The 19,918-nt window shown below is 42.6% G+C and overlaps 1 protein-coding gene across 21 annotated transcripts in view; it reads right to left on the bottom strand.

The window, feature by feature from the left end:
- BAZ2B (bromodomain adjacent to zinc finger domain 2B) overlaps positions 1–19,918 on the bottom strand; it is a 242,777-nt gene that overhangs the window by 11,575 nt on the left and 211,284 nt on the right. For 7 of the 21 annotated variants that reach the window (XM_083153987.1, XM_083153976.1, XM_083153975.1 and 4 more), the window contains 14 exons: positions 19,447–19,479; positions 18,157–18,222; positions 15,982–16,122; positions 13,227–13,481; positions 10,372–10,586; positions 10,195–10,269; positions 9,648–9,882; positions 7,400–7,462; positions 7,128–7,272; positions 6,080–6,732; positions 4,200–4,467; positions 3,355–3,510; positions 1,748–1,843; positions 6–163 (listed from right to left, as the gene is read on the bottom strand). In XM_083153987.1, the coding sequence (XP_083010113.1) occupies positions 6–163; positions 1,748–1,843; positions 3,355–3,510; positions 4,200–4,467; positions 6,080–6,732; positions 7,128–7,272; positions 7,400–7,462; positions 9,648–9,882; positions 10,195–10,269; positions 10,372–10,586; positions 13,227–13,481; positions 15,982–16,122; positions 18,157–18,222; positions 19,447–19,479 (2,559 nt within the window). The remainder of the gene's footprint in view (positions 1–5; positions 164–1,747; positions 1,844–3,354; positions 3,511–4,199; positions 4,468–6,079; positions 6,733–7,127; positions 7,273–7,399; positions 7,463–9,647; positions 9,883–10,194; positions 10,270–10,371; positions 10,587–13,226; positions 13,482–15,981; positions 16,123–18,156; positions 18,223–19,446; positions 19,480–19,918) is intronic. The other 14 variants (XM_083153978.1, XM_083153982.1, XM_083153995.1 and 11 more) reach the window with 3 other exon arrangements.

Here is a 19,918-nt window from a genome sequence, read left to right as displayed (position 1 = left end):
CTGACCTTTATTTGTAAACTAGCAGAAGCCACTCTCCTCTCCAATTCCTCCACCTGCTGGAGAATGGCAATATCAACCTCCATTTCCTGATCTTCCACGCTCCAGTTCTCCACCAAATCCTGTGTCAGCTCGGAGTGCTCCTGTCCTTTCATCTGTATGATGGCTATAGGAACAAAAGAACCGAGTAAAATAAAGAAAACTCGGATCTCTATATAACTGAATTTCATATGCAACACCACTTGAAAGTCTGTATATACGCTTACAAATACACAGCTATAAAACCTGATATAGTAACATTAGAGCTGTCTTCAAGGGCTACTTAGCTGTTATTTCATTGGTTCACTTACCCATCTACAAACAGTAAAAATATGTAGACAAAAATTGTGTTAAAAAAAAGTTTGCCTATACTCCAAGCCATAGGTAAGATGCCTGCAACTGTGCATAGTAAGAGGAGGTAGATGAGGCTGCCTTACAAGATGTGTTAATATATTGGCTACATTGTGCAAGTTGTCTACAGGATCTTCAAGCGGCTTAGGATGAGCTAGAACCAGACACTTTGGGGTTATTTATTAAGATGGGAGTTCTATTGAAGCTGGGATGTTGCTATGGGCAACTTATCTAGAACTCTTATCTTAGTAAATGTACCCCTTTATCACTTTAGGAGGGTGACGTGATGTTTTAGTTTTGGTGATCTGCACAGCAATAGACTTACCATAGAAACAGATATTGTACCAGATTCCCCAACACTTCTGTACTTCTTCACTTATGTAAGGGAAAATGTCTACTTTCTTTTCTTTACCCGAATCTTACTTTTTTTTTTAACCATGGCCACAGTGATATCTATAGATCTCATGCAGATTTATAGATCTTCCTAGAGAGGCTACAGTAAGGAGGATTCACCTTCAATTCAAGGTGAATGACCATCTCAAGGTTGCCAGGTCCACCAGCATTTCTGTCCCCATTGCCGAACTGTTGAAGGATGAGCAGACTGGAGAGTGGAGAGCTTTCTAAGGGTTATTTTAGTATTGGCCTTGGGACAGTTAGGCCTATTACGGCCTCCTCTTTGCAATTAAGTATGGAGCAAAAAGCTTACAGATCTTTCAAGAGGGCTTACAATCCAAAAGTAATATACAGTGTAGTGCAAAGCAAGTTCATTGTGTCTATGGACATCTCAATATCGGAGGAACATCAAGCCTTCTTTGGTTTCCTTCAGAGCTAGGATCTGGCAATAAAGATCATAGCTGTGATGGTGGATCTTCTGACTGTTTCCAAATGTGTCCTTTAGGCTGTTAGTATTCTTACAGGAGGGTCTGTACATGGGGTTAAGACTTAGGTTCCTGAAGGTTCAGTGTTCATCTCTTTCGGTTTTCTTTTCAGATAAAAGTGGCATTCTGTCAGACTTGGAGCAGAGCAGTGAAGTCTGCTCACGAAGATCTCAGGGCACATTCTACCAGATTCGTGAGTGCCTCCTGTGCTATGGGGCCCAGTTTGAGCAGATGTGTTGGTCACCTGGATGTCTGTTCATACTGTACATTCAGAAAGTTTCATGGACTTGCATCCACGGACAACAGTTTTGAAAGAAAAATGATTAACTCTGTTTCCTCTGAGCGCACCCCTACTGCAAATGTAACTTTGAGACCTCCCAAATATCTCCAGTGTTCCCCAAAAGTATGAATAAGAAAACAGAATCTTTATACTTATGTCAAATACTTTTCATTGAGACCATTGGTGGATATTGGACGCTCACCCTTTATGCCCTTGTTTTCTGTTATGTTTTGTTGTTTAAGGTTGAAGGAGGATGTTGTTCTTTTCCACCTTTTTGTTTGTGCCTCTCTGTCCAGTCCTGTAGTGATAAACATAGCGAAGGTCCTTACAAGAGGGGGAGGAGCTACAGACAAGCTTTGGATTTAAAGTAACTGTGCTCTTGGATCCATACCAATTATACAAAAGTCTCAAGTGTCCCCCAATGGACAAGGATTTATATTAAAAAAAACTAATTCTGAAAAGGACAATCCAGGCACCCTCCTTCCTACTATCTACTCAGTGACAAAAAGTGGAAGACAAAAACACAAGTTTTGAGTATATTATACTCAAGGGTTAGAATTGGGGGAATGAGGTGGAACTTAGTTCCACCACCAGTAATGGTAGGGGGGAACTAGTTCCACCCCCACAACAGCCCTGCACAATAATTCCAACAGAGAAGCATGTCCCAGCGACTTCCTTTTCTGGCACATATAAAGTCATGACATCACTGCCGCTGAATTGTAGGAGTGCCACTAAGAGGAGCAGGATCTGTGCATGCCAAAGACAAGGTGAAAGGGAGCTGAAGGGACACATAGAAGAGGGGGAAATGTTGGAGGGACAGGAGCAGTGAGTTGATGGAAGCACAGCGAAAGAGATGTGAATAAGTGGGCACTACATTGTGTAAGGGGTATTACTGCTGTGATCATTGTGTATAATCGACCCTACTGTGTGGCATACATGTATAAGGAGTGCTACTGTGTAGCTCAACCTGAATAAGGGGCATTACTAGGTGTCATAATGTGAATAAGGAGCACTACTATGTGGTATAATATGAATCAGGGGCACGATAAGTGGTGTAATGTGAATAACATTGTGCGTCTGTGTGGTGTAATTGGAATTAGGGGTGTTATTGTGTGATCACATCTCTTGCTTGTGAAACCACTCTCCATTTATAAAGGATGGCACAAATTTAGTGTTTGCAGGAGTTGCCGACTGCCCTGGCACTGTCCCGGACTCCACTAAAAGGGGGGGCGGGGGGGAATCGGTGGCAGGGGAAATGAGTTCCACCACTTCTTTAAGCCCTGATAGTACTGTACTATGCTAGTAGTATACTACATCTCCTACTATATCTGTATAATGTATGCCCTAAACACTCACAGTCAACTGTCCAAACCCCCCTCACCACTATTTGTACCATGGCCGCACTCCAGAGATGCAACAGTGAATTGCCAGGCTTATTGAGCCCCTCCTCCTCCTGGCACCTGCTCAGTTCTGATAGTACTTCCTAGCAAACTTGCCATAGAGTGAGCATTGTGACAGTGGGCACCTCAGGGAGTGGGTCTATCTTGGAGGGAAATGGGTGAGATGGAGACCAAAAAAAGGCCTATAGTGGCTACACCTCTTCCCCCAATACTTTTGCACTGCCACACTCTCAATACACTAGGCCAAGATCCCCTTGTCCACATATAATCTTCACTGTCCTTAGAAAAACAGTACCGTTAGGTGGGACCGGTGTTTTTAAAAATATTTTGGACTGCTATAGTAATAGTAGTAGTAGTAGTCCTAATAATAGTAGTAATAATACCCAAGAACAATGATCATAACACTTACGTTCTTTATTTTTCACACAGGCTTGAGTGATGTAGTCAAAGTGTTTCTGAATTTGCTTCTGCAGAGATTTCTCCCTTATTCCTCGCAGATTAAGTACTTTCAGTAAAGATTTTAGATCTTCTAGATCTGTGATTCTCCACCAGCCATACTGCATTTCTGTCAGCAAAACAAGGGCAAAGATGTACACTATTACAATAAGCAGTAAATGACCAATTTATCTTGTTTCTTCATTCATATTTTGATCTTACTGTCTGACTTAAAGCGCTACTACAATCTACTAATAACATTCACATATAACTATATAAAAGGTCCTAGAACCATAGGATTACAGATATGTCAACGCACATTGTTACCTGCAATGCTAACATATGGTAGTGGGGGCATGAGAAAGCACGCTCCTGTTACCAGTACAGTACCTTTGGGACAGGGGAGCTAGGGTAAGTAGCAGTGTACTGTATGTATAAGGGGAGCCAGTGGAGGTCTTACAGCTGGAGTAGAGGATATAAAACTTTCCAAGGAGAAGCCATCAGTAGCAGGACTATGCGTATGCATGATCCCCGCTACCTATAGCAATCAATAGAAAGTGCGCTGAATGCGTGGGGCAGAGCTATGCTGCGATGCAGTGCCGCGACCCACTGCCTCCCACAGCAAGGATGTAAAGGCCATATCAGTAAATATAAATGACACCTCCCCCTTGACAGCCTGTCTGGTTTTTCATTGGCAGATAGCAGTTCCAATGGGAAGCCCCTTACAATTGGCACAGCACGTTTCTCTTTTCCAATATACACACACACACACTATATACATATATACATATACTAGAATGACATGAAAGATAAACCTACCTTCTGGGATTGGCTGGGGGCTAGGAAAATCCACCTGTTTAGGCAACTCAACAGCAGGAGATGGGGTGCAGACTAATTTGTCACTGGGTGTCACAGGGGATTCACTTTTGCTTGTTTGAGCATTTGGGGAAAGGAAAGCATGGCCGTTCCCTTCAGATAATCCAATCCCGAGGCCCGGAATCGGGGAAGAAAATGGAAGATTTCCTGGCAGGACATTTGAAGGCCACCCACAGAACTGAAGTCCCATCATAGGTAAACCAGACTTCATCTAGAGATATAATTTAACAGTAAACAGTTAATGTACATCCGTCTACTACACACATAGAAGAATAAAAATAAAAATTACAAAAAAATTTAAAATCACTAACTAAAAACCACTGACGTCACTAGATCAATGATATCACAGCTGGTTAGTGAATGGATTATTATTGATTAATATTAATTGTTATTGCACCAGAATACTTCATAGAGCTTAACAATTTGGAACAATCATATATATATATATATATATATATATATATATATATATATATATATATATGTCTAATGTCCATGAGTCTCTGAAACACTGCCATCTGCTGGCAGAGAGTGAAACTACATCTCTTTCTCACACATGCACTGACACAGAAGGTAGCAGACTAGCTTTAGAAGCTTTTGCTTTGAGCGGGCTTACTAGTTACAGTAATAAAATCAGACTGGATAAAATCAACAGGTGAAAAAGTACAAGCATCCATTCATGCATGCTGCCATCTTAATATGAACTGACTTTATATATATGACTGATATTTATTACTTGTCCAGATCATAACTAGAGGGAACATATGTGCATAATATATATAAAGAAATACCTATAATTTGTTCCTTTCAAATCTTCAAGAGCCCTAGGGCCAGATGCACTAAGCTTCAAAAGTGATAAAATGGAGAATGATAAACAACTAACCAATCAGCTCCTGTCTGACATTTTTCAAATAATGCAGGTACAGATGGGGCCGGGCTCATCTTTCCAGGGGATGGCGATGGCGACGCCATTCGCCATTCCCTGCTCCGGCGCCATCTGTGTGTCGGAAGGGGACGCGCGCGCACGAGGTGCGCGCGCGTCCCCTTCCGACGGTGCTGCCGTCCCCTTCCGACGGGCGCCCGGTGCCCACACCGGGCGCCCGCACCCCCCCACAGCCGCCTCGGGTCCCCCCAGCCCCCCTCGAGCGGGAGGCGGACAGTATTGCGTCCGCCTCGCCCGCCGGCCGCCCGGATACTGAGACGCACGTGCGTGGGGGACGCACGCGCGTCTCAGTCAGATGGCGCGCCGTGTTGCTGGCGGATCGCCAGCGGCATGCTGCTGGCGATTCGCCAGCAAGCATAAGGCTTGCCCCATCTGTAGGAGCTGATTGGCTGGCTGTTTATCAGTCTCCATTTTATCACTTTTGAAGTTTAGTGCATCTGGCCCCTCCTGAGGAGACACTGATTGACAAGCAAGACTTGAGCAAATGTATATCAAATGGGGGTGGCTCCTTGACTGACATGTCATAAATTGAATGACATCGAATGCTTCAAATAAATGATTGGAGGATGAGATTACTGGCACTTCCCCAGTGTTGGTAGCAGTAAAACGCATCCATTGATACACAGAGTAGTACAGAAATGGCCCCTTGATTTATTTAGGTCCATTATTTTAATGCACAAACAAGAAAAAAAGCCATGACCAGCTGAGTGTACTCGAGGACTAGAGTTGAGAACCACTGCAATAGAAGCTATCAGAAATGGCAGTGCCACCATCATCAATATTGACTATAAAACATTGTCTATCCAAGTGACTGCATAGTCTCAGTGATATGTTTAACTACTGTAAAACGTTTGACACCAGTAACTGAATTGCTACTAACCTGAAGTGGGGACGATGTGAATGGATTGACTGCCATTGTGGTCTGTACAGAAGAGGTGTTCATGACTGGGGATGGTACAGGTGAAGGAGACAGGGAGTGATGCTGTGATTGGCTGGTAGAAGCTAGAGACGTGGGGGAGTCTATGTGGGTTATTGAAGTGCTGTCACACGGTGACCTGGGAAGGAGGCTGAACCATTGCCTACTCCTGTCGGTAAGAGTTTTTAGCAGCTGTTCATTGAGGATTATTTGAGAATTGTGAAACTTTCCAGACCCAATGATGACAGGATTAAATGGACTAAAGTCTGTCTTTTCAGGATTACATTGGGAAGTGCTGGCCTGCAAATTTGGGGTGCTCCTGGCAGTACTCTGGTGAGGTGTGAAGCAGCCATTTGGTGAAACACTTGTTTTGGGGGTTACGAGGTCCATATCGGGTGGCATTTTGGCTACTTCTAGCAGTTTACTAAGTTTTGAGAAGGATCCAGGTTTTTGGAGAAACAAATTGGTGCTGTCTTTATCCTTGGGACATCTCTGGTCCCCTATACTGGAGTTCAAGCAGTTGGATTTCTGATCACAGCTGTCCAACATCTCTTCTTTTATCTGTATCGTCTCCGCTTTCCGCTGCCTCTCTCTTTCTTTGGCAATTTCTTCTGGACCTACATAAATGGAGAACATCTTAAATACTGCAATACAGTGCACCATTTACCTGCACACAATGGGATATGTCATTTGCTGGGATGAAGGCATATGTATGAGAATTAAGCTCATGAGGTCTCTGGAAGTAGCAACTTCACCAAGACATGGGGCAAGAAGACAAATCACTATTTCCGAGTGCTTATCTGGTATCAGAACAAAACACTATCTGGGCTTATAGCCAGGGATCATAAAAGAGGCCATTACATCGGCAACTCACTTGGTCACTGAGTAACAAATACAAACTTATTTTAATGATATGGACACCCAGCTGGTTACCCAGATCTACATAAAAAGGCATGCAAATTCTCTCACTCATCTGATCATAGAGCAGGGGGTCAGAAAATGATGAGCTCACCTTCACCACTCTCCATGCCCTCCACAAATATACCACCACACTGTGGAAGAATCCAGTATCTACGCCGGTAGCGGTCCTGGCCAAACATCATAGAACGCAAGGAATGGGAGGATTCAAATAACTTCTTCCTGTACTGGTTTTGTTGCTTTAAAAACAAGATATTATATATGGTTCATTTATTTTTTATCTAATATTTTTAAAAATGAAACGCCGCATATTGTCAATCTTTAAAATAAAGTACAATAAAAACACAGTTGAATTTATAAAATTACCTTTAGCAGTTTCTCAATCTGTTTCTCTATTTCCTCTACAGTAGCTGTCTGATCCCCATCATCCTACGGTCAACAAAAAAGAACGTTCATTTCATATAGGAAATAAATTCAATATCTACGAAAAAGACATTTGATACAAAACAGCTTTACAACACCGTAAAAAAAGAGAGATACGTTCCGGTCTAGATGCATTATGTGGACTGAGCATAATTAAACTGAAAAATTATAAGTCCACTAAGATTTCACTTCTGAGCACAACCTTCCGTGTACAGTAGGACAGTGTATAATCAACGTTCACTCATCAATGGGATTTAGAGGTGTCCTGGCTGCACTGACTGCGTAAAAATAATACAGTCTGAAGGTCTGCTGTCCTTCTAGAATGGGTGTGGGGATCCCGACAGTCAGTATCCCGACTGCCAGTGCTCCGACAGGGGGTGCGAGCGCAAAGTAGCCCCTTGCGGGCTCGCTGCGAGTCCGGTGGCTCGCTATGCTCGCCACAGGTTCTATTCTCCCTCTATGGGGGTTGTGGACCCCCACGAGGGAGAATAGCCCCTGTGAGTCAGGATCCCGTCTGTCAGAGTACCAGCATTCTGGATCCCAACGTCAGGATACTGACTGTTGGGATCACCACTGTTGGAGCATCATCCGGCACCCCTCTAGAACAGTGGTTCTCAGGACCCCCCCAACAGTTCATGTTTTCCAGGTCACCCCGCAGGTGCACTCATTATTCACTGACACATTTTAAAAGATCCACAAGTAGGTCTAATTACTTCACTTGTGTGTGGAGATCTGGAAAACGTGAACTGAACGGTTGGGGGGTCCTGAGGACCGAGGTTGAGAGCCACTGCTCTAGAACAAAGCATTGGAGATTTCCAGGTTTTCTTTGGAATGCTTCGTATTTTCAGGCTCTCTACCTGGATGGACTTCCTTATAAATAATATTGAGTTTAATATTGGGGAGATCAAGATCTTTTTTGGGACACAACTAGGGTGGCCAATCCCGGGATCGGGATCGGCGGGATCCCGGGATTTGGCCCCCAAAACGCCGGGATTTCAATCCCGGGATTGGAGTTTCCAATCCCGGGATTTCGGGATTAGACGGCGCATGCGCCGTCTAATTCCGGGCAGCGTCTGAGCACTCGCTCAGACACTGCCCGGCTTCTCCGATACCCGGAAACGTAGCACTGCACAGCGTGACGAGGTCACGCTGCGCAGGGCACAGCCCGCCCATCTGCCCCGGCTCCTGGCCAGCACCCCGCCTCCAACCCAACAGCTCTCCCAACCCTGCTCCCGGCAGCACCCTGCACCAGCCCGGCCGCCCACTCTGCAAAATGTAAGTAAATAGTGGGCGGCCAGGGCGTTTTAGGCAGCTAATAATAGCGCTATGCGTGTAGGTGGTATAATGGATGCATTTCCCATTAAATAGCCATATTTCAGGCGTCTGTCTGCACTAGGGATGCCAATCCCGGGATCCCGGGAATCCCGGGATTGAGCATTTTTCAATCCCGAATCCCGGGATTGAAAAAATGCCCCGGGATTGGCATCCCTAGACACAACTAAGACATTTCTATGGGATGATATAATTTTTTATGTAGCATGCGGCCGCTGTAAGCATGAGATGCAATACCGTTCCTCGTCTGTGTTATTGCAAATGTCCTATCATTCCTATGCCTATGCGTTTTTTCTTTTACCGGAATATCAACACAGTCAACATAAACACTAAAACGTAGCATCATCGGTACCTACACATGGCAACTGACCTAAATACCTCTCTTTATTGATTGTTGACGAACCCCCCAAGACTTACACACAACTGCAATTTTGGGGGAAATCTCCACTGCTATTTCTGAACTGAACTCAGCTGGCCTGGATGGATTTATGGGACAATATTATTACCTTCTCAACAAGGAACGGTCCCCGCTGTTACTAGGAATTGTTTACTATTTCATAGACAATAACCTCACAACCCAAACTTTAATCAGGCTTATACAATTCTCCTACTTAAACCCAACAAGGACACCCAACTACATTCTTAGAGCAAATCTCATTAAGATTTTTTCATTCAATAACCTTCTCTATACCTTACAGTCCTTACCGACTGCTGAGTTACTGTTGCATGAAACGTAAACGGGCCGGGATTCCGATTATCAGGACGTTCCGGCAGTCGGAATCCCATACTGAATACCCCTTGTCACTTATTTATTTGGCAGAAAACATGTCCAGGTATTATACACAATTATTTCTTATACCTCATCATCACAACTTTGAGATTTTTTTCCCTTTTTATCTTCCTCATCCTCCTCATCTTCCTCTGCAGGATCATCGGTATCATCATCATCATCCTCATCATAGTCACTGTCTGCTCCCTTCCGCCTGCGTTTCCTGACCGGCGTGGAAGTCCCTAACGAGCTGTGTTCCTCTCCTCCTTCAGCACCAGCAATGGAGTCCCTCTTCCCAGTCTTTTTAGCGTGTAACATTCTAAGCCTATGAAACAATAAAATCATGTAGAAGTATATAACGCATAATAAGATCCCAGATGTCACGGTCATCTGGGATGACACCACATTCAGTACATCTGTGTTATGGAAAAGCTAAAAAAAGTAAATGTTACAATCAATCATTTGTTCATTTTCTGTAATTCGTTAAACATGTAGAGACGGGGCCTTTTTGCAGGGAATATTTAAAACTGTAGTAAATAAATAATAAATTCATTATTAGTAATAATAATAATATGGAACACAACAAGAGATATCAATTCAAACCATAAAAAAATCCAAAGCAATAAAATAAACTTACTTGCGAAGCTTTCCTTCAACCATCCATTTATCTCTCCGTAGATTGGACATGTGGTCTAAATTTTTATCAATTTCACTGAAATTGGAAAAAAAATAAAATTAGAAAAAGCTTAATAACTATTATTGGAACAATGCTATAAAAGGAATGTATGTATACATTTAACGTAAAGGCATATACCTGACCACACTTTTGCTACATGCAAGCTCGTTAACCAAAAATGCAAAAACGGACGATTTCTCAGCCGGTGTGTGTGCCTGGAATGATTTCCTTTTAAGACTTTCGGTGAGCTCGGTCTGGCCACAATGCGCTTCCATAAAGATCTGGAGGACCTCAGATACATTGTCGCGGTTTAATCCAATATTCATTAAATGTTCCCCAAGAGCAGTTTTAGCCTTAAAGAAAGAATTATGACAAAAACAATTGTATTGAAGTAGTATATAGTAATGGCAACATTTGCACATATGGAAGCTGTGCTAGGCAGAAGATACCGAAGTGTTAATATAATATGGACAGTGTACAGAGATTCATATGAGCAAAAGCTTCAGTTTCAGTTTCATATGGCTCTTTGTGGGGGCAATCGCTGTAAGAGTAAAGCCTCTTTGTGGGGGCAATCATTGAAAGAGTAAAGCCTCTTTGTGGGGGGCAATCATTGTAAGAGTAAAGCCTCTTTGTGGGGGCAATCATTGTAAGAGTAAAGCCTCTTTGTGGGGGCAATCATTGAAAGAGTAAAGCCTCTTTGTGGGGGCAATCGCTGTAAGAGTAAAGCCTCTTTGTGGGGGCAATCATTGAAAGAGTAAAGCCTCTTTGTGGGGGCAATCGCTGTAAGAGTAAAGCCTCTTTATGGGGGCAATTGTTGTAAGAGTAAAGCCTCTTTGTGGGGGCAATCGTTGATACATTTATAAGTTCACAAAAGTAACATTTATTCTGTAATATAGTCTAAAATATTAGTCAAATCAATCCGATAAAAAGCGAAGAAAGAGAGATCTTCCAAATAGGCTCTCTGAGGCTTTTCTCAAAATGGCCACTCATAAAGCAACTAATTAATACAATTATGGTATTAAGTTACCCTGTGATGGATGGGTGAAAAGGGTATGGGTCACATGGTCAACACTAATAAGGTCGACAGTCAATAGGTTAATCATTATTGGTCGACAGGCCATAGGTAGACACATAAAAAAGGTTGACATGGAAAAGGTCTACATGAGAAGGTCGACATGATTTTTTTCGCCGTTTTAGTTGTTGATGTCGACATAGGTATAAGTGTACCGCTACACTCGCCATGCCTCAAACTATTCATAACACTATTGTAATCTAACTCTATGTCCAAAAAAAGGGTAAGAAAGAGTGTCTGGGTGTGGTGCACCTACAGGGTTTAATAAAATATAACCTTTATTCATTAAATTTCTAAAAAGCTGCGAAACATGCAACACAAATACATATATGACACGGACAGTGAGATTAAAAGGAATAATCCTCACACCGTGAGGCCCCCAGGATCTGTGTCCCTTCTTTTTATCTGGATTTTTCTGTAGTGGTGCTTGTAAACATTTGTAACAATATTGCGTTTTTAGCTGCACTGTAACAATTGAGACATAGGTGGTAACTGGTAATGCAACAGTGTCTTAATGCCAATTAATAAAGGAGAATTCTCCTGTCAGTTAATGAGGGCAATAGGTCTTGTTAATTGTGTTCACTAATGTTCAGGCAGTGTAACAGATCTATGTCTGTTGTCCCGGTGCCAGGCAACTCCTATATTAGATAGACAGTGGGGTGCCCGTCTACAATAGGCGCAGCGGCAGCTAGTATTTGCCCCGTCCTCCCTGTGGCTACAGAAACAGACAGTGGGGTGGGGATGGCAGTAGGTAGAAGCCGCGGCTTGCTGGCTTGGAGTGACAGCGGTAAAGTACAGCCGCTTCACTCCCGATGAGCCGTCTGCCTGCAAATGAACACCGCGTCTCAGGCTAGAGGCGGGTGGGAGAGCCGTCAGCGGGACCGCACCATTTACACTAAACAGATCAAAAATACATTTCAGAGGGAGGGGAAGGCTGGGAGCACACACTAGGTGTGTCAGATCTGCGTATGCTTCGCAGAGAGCTTCAAAGGACCACTAACTATGTCCACTTGAATAGTTAATTATGGAAAAAACACCTGTTTTAGAGAAAAAAAAACTGAAAAACTCACGTCAACTTTTTTCATAGTGACCTTTTACATGTCAACCTTTTGACCATACCGATCCAAGGTATGCCAACCTTTTTCATGTGATGACATATGGCCTATCAACCAATAATGGCCGACCTATTGACTGTCGGCCTTCTTAGTGTCAACTTGCTGACCGCATCTCTGTGAAAATATACATCCTGATGTTTGTTAGTCCCGTTCCTGTCAGTGTGCAATGGTTCTGGGTCAGTTTCAGAATCAGGAGATTCAGTGGCCCAACTTGGGTTCCCAATACACAGTGTGTGTGTTAAGGCCCACAACACACTGAGCGATTTTGAGCTGAAAGCGGCTCAGTTTTGCCGTTTCAGCTGCTTTCAGTTCAAAAGCCGCCCAGTGTGTACAGGCCAGCGATGAGCCGTGAGCGCTGATGCGTACTCCCACATCATGGCCGGCCGCTGTCACTCATCTGCTGGTATTACCAGCCAAGTGGACAACTATCCATAACGTTCTGCTATGGAAAGCTGTCCACCCCCCCCTGTGAAAATCCCTTTAAAACACTTAAACCATCTGGCAGGGTTGGATAAAATGCAAAAAAATGCAGGGGCCCGTTTGCCTAGACACCCACTCAAAATATTTTTACTAAAAAAGTGTTGTGTATGTTTTTTTGGGAGGGAAATAAGTTTTACTTCATAGATCATGGTTGACAACAGGGTCCACAACAATCGGCATCTCAGTAACATAGGTAATAGATGCATTAAAAGTCTGGTCCATTGCACAGGTTTATTTTATAGATATTATAACCTAATTCATAAAACATTCACCAGTTAAGGGATAAATGTCATGATTAAATTGCATACAATACTGTAGTCATTTACCTTATAACCTGGCGGGACTCCCGGGTCACACACAGCTGCAGATAGCAGCCGCACTAGCAGGTCCTGTACTTCTCCCATGCTATCCTCTATATTTAATAAGCCTTCTTGAAAGATATTCAGAGATGGGACATCAGCATGTACGTCGAAGTCCAAAACTTTCCCGAAGTTCCGTAAGAATTGCACCACCATGAGACAATTAGAGAAAGTGCTGCCAGAAAGAACCAAACCTGGGATACGTTGCAGATCTGGCAAAGGCTACAAGAGGAAATGGTAAAGTAAGATGAATGTTCTAAAATAGGAACACGTTTGATGTTAAATTCCCTGTGCTACATAAGAAGATCTCACTACTTATATATAACTATACATATCTGGTAAGAAATGTACCATCTCTGAGATGCGCAGTGGGAGCTGGGGTACATGTCTCAGGAACCAACGGGTCCAACTACAGCATTGTGACGGAGGAACGGGGTTAAGTATTAAGGGCCAGATTTAGAGTTACTCGCTAATAAGAGAATTAGCAAATGGAGCGATTATCGAATGACCGTACGCATTGCACATAGGGTGAATAGCAACAAAAATTGCATATGGATTGTAAACGGAATCCCCTCACAATTTGACGGACAGGAAGCCGGTGTTTGGGGGTAGAAACCTGACATTTTATGGGAGTGTCAGAAAAACTGTGGGCGTGCCCAAATGTTTTAAGGGAGGGTCTGTGGCATTAGCGCTTTGCTCAATCAGCCTGTCTCGGTTGAAGATTAGTGGAAGGTTCAGAGCTACTCACATTTGCACAGACTGCAGAAACCTTTTGATGGCTCGGGAGTTGTGTATGGATTTGTGAGTGGATTGCGGTTAGGGAAGCCAATCCCGGAGCATTTTTTTCAATCCCGGAATTCGGGATTGAAAAATGCCCAATCCCGGGATTCCCGGGATTGGTTTCCCTAATTTAAAAAAACTCCAATCCCAGGATTGTAATCCCGGCGTTTTAGGGGCCAAATCCTGGGATCATGATCCCGGGATTGGCCACCCTAATTGCGATTAACGATCCATTCGCAATTCACTTGCCAATTTTTGCAGGGCATTTTTTTTTTCTGTCTGGACGGCGGCGATCTGCTCGCAATCTGCAACTTTGCAGATTAACGATCACGACTGAATCAGCCCCTCTGTGAGGATGCAAAGGGGAGGGGGCGGAGTGCAGGACTGGAGGGGGCGGAGTGCAGGACTGGAGGGGGCGGAGTGCAGGACAGGAGGGGGCAGACTGAGGTGACACACATAAGCTTTCTAACAAACCACCCTTGGAGGTTGATGAAAAGTGGGATTGCACCTATCTTTTAGTAATGCTGGCCATAGCTGCAGCCATATATCCCCTCTCCTGAGATTACTGCTTGGGAACAGAGGAGAAGCAGAGGAGGCCTAGCTGGAAAGCCAAATTAATTTTTAAAGAAATAAAAGTGCAATAGAAAAAAGGAGTTGGTGAAAATCTTAGTCCCAATGTTGTTCCCTAACATGTTTCTTCAGTGTAATCGATTTCCTCAATGGGGAATGAATGGATCCATTCACCAGCTTATGATTTCATTTCTATTTTGGGAGTTCCCCCAAAAGACATGCTAACTACATATGACACATTGCTGAAAATCAGACCACATCACTTTCCAGCAGGGGCTTCATTCTACAGGAGGCCGGCACAGCTGCACACATTTCGCAGCAGCTGCTGGTTCCACTTCTGGCTCACAAGTGCTGCGGACTGCAGAGGTCTGCAGACTACCCCTGTATATACCTTTACACAGCAGTAACATTCAAAGTTGCCAACTGAATACGCATACGCTTGGAACTACTGTAGAATACATTTATAACAGCTGGTGGTCTATGAGTCACACAACACAGCTTCCATTGGCCACTGTTTATTTTTTATAAAAAGCAGGATATTTATTTCTCTGTCTTTTGGATCAGCCCTATTATCTACTTACAACAGAGATATTACATTTTTATGGTGTAATGCTTACAAATGCCTGCACCACCCTTTGTGTATTTTGTGCCTGATCAGACCTGATGGCTGGGCTGCAATTCTTCGGCTCACAGCTGCGAATCTGCTCAAATCGTTTTCGCCCTGTTCGCAGCCACCGAGTAAGTCTAGACTGCACTGCGATGGCCGCGGGGAGCAGGAATCCGATGATGACGTCAGAGGCCCTCCTTCCCAACAGCTGGGCAATGTCTGCTTTTTCCAGGGCACGCCAAGAAACCGCTGGCATGCCGCCCCCAAACACCTGCTGCCTGTCACTCAACTTACAAACGGCCAAAGATGGCTAGACATCGCTGATCGCACGGACGGCTCGCACACTACGGACCGTGCGCATGTGTGGCTGTTCAGTTATCGCGTGGGCTGCAAATTCACAGCCGGAACATACAATCCAGTTCCTATGAGCAAGGATATATCTGCAAAATGCGAATTCAACCCCCATCTATATTATTTAGGGTTATCACTGGTTCAGTGCTGATAGACTCATTATGCGTATGGCTTTAGGCTAAATGTTTATTTCACTGAATAAATACTTTTGTATTTATATAGTCACAGCTGACTGCTTTCATTTAATAGTCTTTCAATTATTAATTTGTATGAAATGTGTGAATGTTTCCTGCTGCTGCGCTGTTTTTCTGTTCTTAAAATAATGTAATTTTTCCCTTTCTTGGAATGACGTCCCATAGATAAACCAGTAGGTGAATACATTTGGGGTTCTAAACAGCACTCGTGTGAAGGTACCTTTTGGTCGGCCAAACACATATCTTCTGTTGGCTTCTTTAGCTCCTTAGCCAGTTCCAGTTCCAGCCGCCGTTGTTCCAGTTTGCGTTCTTTATTCAGCCGTTTCTCATCTTGCTTTTCTTGCTTTAAACGCTCCTTTTCCTTCAGGATAAATATAATTATGAAACAATAAGTCTAAAAATTTTAAGGAATTTTTTTTTATTTATTCAGAGAGAAATCTATTACAATAAACAACTGTCTCTTCATTATATTATTATTATCATTAATATTATCATTACTACTACTACTACGAGTTATTATCATCATCTACAGTCATAACCATTATTTCCTATCTGCTCCGCTCCACAGAAGACCTTGTTCCCCTTTCAGACATGAAGAACTTTCTATCTTACGCATACCGTTCCTACGGGCCTATAAACTGCATCATTCCGAACATTATGGCTGCTCTGATGATGAGCGTATCCTGTTTTTATAGTAAATTTACAGTTTAGTCATTTACTTCTCAAGGCCTACATAACACTGCACTCTTCCAACTGTGCAATAATAGACATATAGTAATAGTAGACATTATTGATATATGCTGCACTGTAATTCATACTTTGACACCTACACTACATAAATTTTTACTTCTTAGTTTACAAAATGATGGTAATACACATGCTCAATTTTGGTCTGTTAACCCAGTGGTTCCCAAACATTGTTGAATCACAGCGTCCATACAGTTTCAACATTTTTTTTCCCCACGGGAACCCCTAGGATAGTAGTTTTTCCTTTAGGACAGTTATGTGGTCATGTACAGTTGGGAAAGATGTGGAGGTGTAAACTCGGGAATGATGTGGTGGTGTACAGCTGGGAATGATGCAGTGGTGTGCAGTTGGAAAAGATATGGCGCTGTACAGTTGGGAATGTGGTGGTGTACAGCTGAGAATGATATGGCGTACAGCTGAGAATGATGTGGCGGTGTACAGTTGGGAATGATGCGGCGGTGTACAGTTGAGAATGATTTGGTGGTTTACAGTTGGGAAAGATGTGGTGGTGTACAGTTGAGAATGATGTGGTGGTGTACAGTTGGGAAAGATGTGGTGTGTACAGCTGGGAAAGATGTGGTGGTGTACAGCTGGGAAAGATGCGGTGGTGTACAATGGACAAATATATGGCGGTGTACAGTTCAGAATGATGTGGTGGTGTACAGTTCAGAATGATGTGGTGGTGTACAGTTCAGAATGATGTGGTAGTGTACAGTTCAGAATGATGTGGTGGTGTACAGTTCAGAATGATGTGGTGGTGTACAGTTCAGAATGATGTGGTGGTGTACAGTTCAGAATGATGTGGTGGTGTACAGTTGAGAAAGATGTGGTGGTGTACAGTTGAGAAAGATGTGGTTGTGTACAGTTCAGAATGATGAAGTTGTGTACAGATTGCCCACATGTTTTATAATTGGCAGCCACTGATTTTGCCATCAAAAAAATTTGATTTGATCCTGGACCGCCAACCCAAGGTACCCGTCTGCACCCCTGACATGTTTGTTGTGTTTTGTTTTTGTTACATGATCAAGCTCCTTTCCATTGACCACGCCCTTTTCTTTCTACTGGGGCCTGGCGGCACAGTCGGCGCTCCTTGGTTTGGGAACCACTGTTTTAACTTCATCTGTGCTCCACTTCTATTACTATAAATGGCCTGAATTTAGAACGCTGTTTTGTAGCAGAAGTTTCCAATTTATCTACCCAAAATCAGCTGTTTTTATAGAAAACTGTATCCAATTCACCTAAAGTCTTTTACTGACATTCCAAAGTGGCCTATTGGGGAAATTTAAATTACTGGAATTTCCCCATCTAGAAAGCATAACCAGCACTTACAGAACTTGGATATGAGCTCATTAGGATTCACTCCAAGAAGCCACCTCACTGAGGTGTATGGTGTGAGGTCCCTACTTTCTAGTGAGGATTTACACTCCCTTAGATACTGTGATGTTACTAATTCCTAGTGATTATTTATGTTGTCTTGGACATTGTGTCAGTTTAGACAATGACATAGCGGTTTCCATTTTACACTGTAAAATATATTCTTTCCAGAACAATAATAAGGACTGTGAAAGTCACAACATAAAATCTGTGAAGGAATTTCTGCTACGGTGTACATTTATCACCTCCCCTGTAATGCTGAGACGACGCATACCTCAGCCTTTTTACGAGCCTCTACAGCCTTCAGAAGCATTAAGTGTTGTCTCCTCCTCTCTCGTTCCTAGCAGAACAGACACAAGATCAGACAGAAAAAGCAAAAGCAGGACACACAAAATAAAAAAAGAAAGGAACAACAACAAAACAACAACAACACAAGGCATTTGGTGAACATGAAGCTGAGAGTTGCAGATTTAGAATTGAGACTGGTCGCAGTGAGTGACCTTATTACAAGGCACATAAAGTCAAGTTTGTGCATATTTTAGTTGCGGTTTAGAAAGCGGGTACAAAAATCAAAAGCGGTAATAGTAAAGCAATGGATAATGAAGACGGTGTAAAAAAATAACTAACAAAAAAACCACAAAAGCGCACAAAGTATACTCTTGGTCAGTTACAGTGTGATGCTCCTTTGTGAGCTTACAATTAGAATACAAAGACTAAAAATAGTGGTCGAAATGAAGGTCATTAACCTTAAGCACCCTGAAAGCAGTCATTTTGTGAAATGAACCAATCTATCTCGAGAATCGGGCCTTTGAAATTACCAAGCCACATCTGCCTAGTGAAAGGATAGGCTAAAGTCTCATGAAAGATTGGTTCCGTCCATAAAATGGCTGCCTCTGTGCATGGGGGATGTCATTGGTTTCTAGTGAAAGCATAGGCTAAAATCTCTGCTTCCATTGTCTGTAGGTGACAAGAGGACTCTCATTGCTCGAGCAATGTACTGTGACAAATTATCGCAAGAGGAGTCTATCTACTTAAGATTGAACCTTCTTTAATATAGATTTTTAAATGCTGACGTGATTTTATTTATTTATTAATAGACCAAGTGGGAAAATATATATATATATATGGCTGATAAACATGCATGAATGAAAAATTAAAAAGAAGATTATCCAACTGACTCTCCTTTTATGCACTGCATAAAGTTACAAGTGCTGCATCGTAGAACGGGGTAAAGGGACACTTAAGGAAACATTCGACATGGTGCATTGCTGATATAACTGATGCATCTTGGAATTTAGAAGGGAAATTTACATTTCTGTCTGTGCAAATGACCAAATATATTCCTGTCAGCTTGTGAAGTAACAGAAGTCAGCAGTGTGAAGTAGCCATATTAGTCTATCAGGTTAATTAGCAGATGTAATGCAGTACGCTGCACTGTTAAGCCATGCAGGGAGATGTGTAATATGACAGCAGCCAATGCTACACTTTATGCATTGCTAGGACAACCATGTCACAACCAAAAATAATCACGATGCGGTGTTAAGACGTACAAAAATAAACATACCCATACCATATCTAGTCTATGCCTCTCCAACTCCTGGTAGAAAGAGTTGGCACATCATTATGAAACAGAAATAAATGCAGAATACAAAATAACCATTTGAGAGAAAAAAACATAAAAAACAAAATCACCCCAGAAGCTCCCATAACCAAAGCAAGGCAGAAAATAAGTCACCAGGATATACGGAACAATAATAAGAATAAAGGTCATTATAGAACAGGCACAGTGAAGGCCGCCATTTTTCTTGACTGAAGCAATATTATGAAAATGTAGCCAATCAATTCACTAGGAACCGGTGATGTCACACAAACATCACTAATTCCTAGTGAATGAATAAGCTGAGAAGTTAGGCTAAACATTTGGCCCACAAAACGGCTTTATTAACTTAAGTAGACAACAAGTACACCTTAATGATATATGCATATACTTTATGTATTACTAATTAATTTATGCTTAACATTACAAGTGTACAGAC

Source organism: Crinia signifera, chromosome 7 (genome assembly GCF_055691185.1).
Source record: "Crinia signifera chromosome 7, ASM5569118v1, whole genome shotgun sequence".
NCBI classification, from domain to species: Eukaryota; Metazoa; Chordata; class Amphibia; order Anura; family Myobatrachidae; genus Crinia; species Crinia signifera.
Note: the sequence above shows the minus strand (reverse complement) of the source record. Positions and strands in the feature narration are given on the sequence as shown.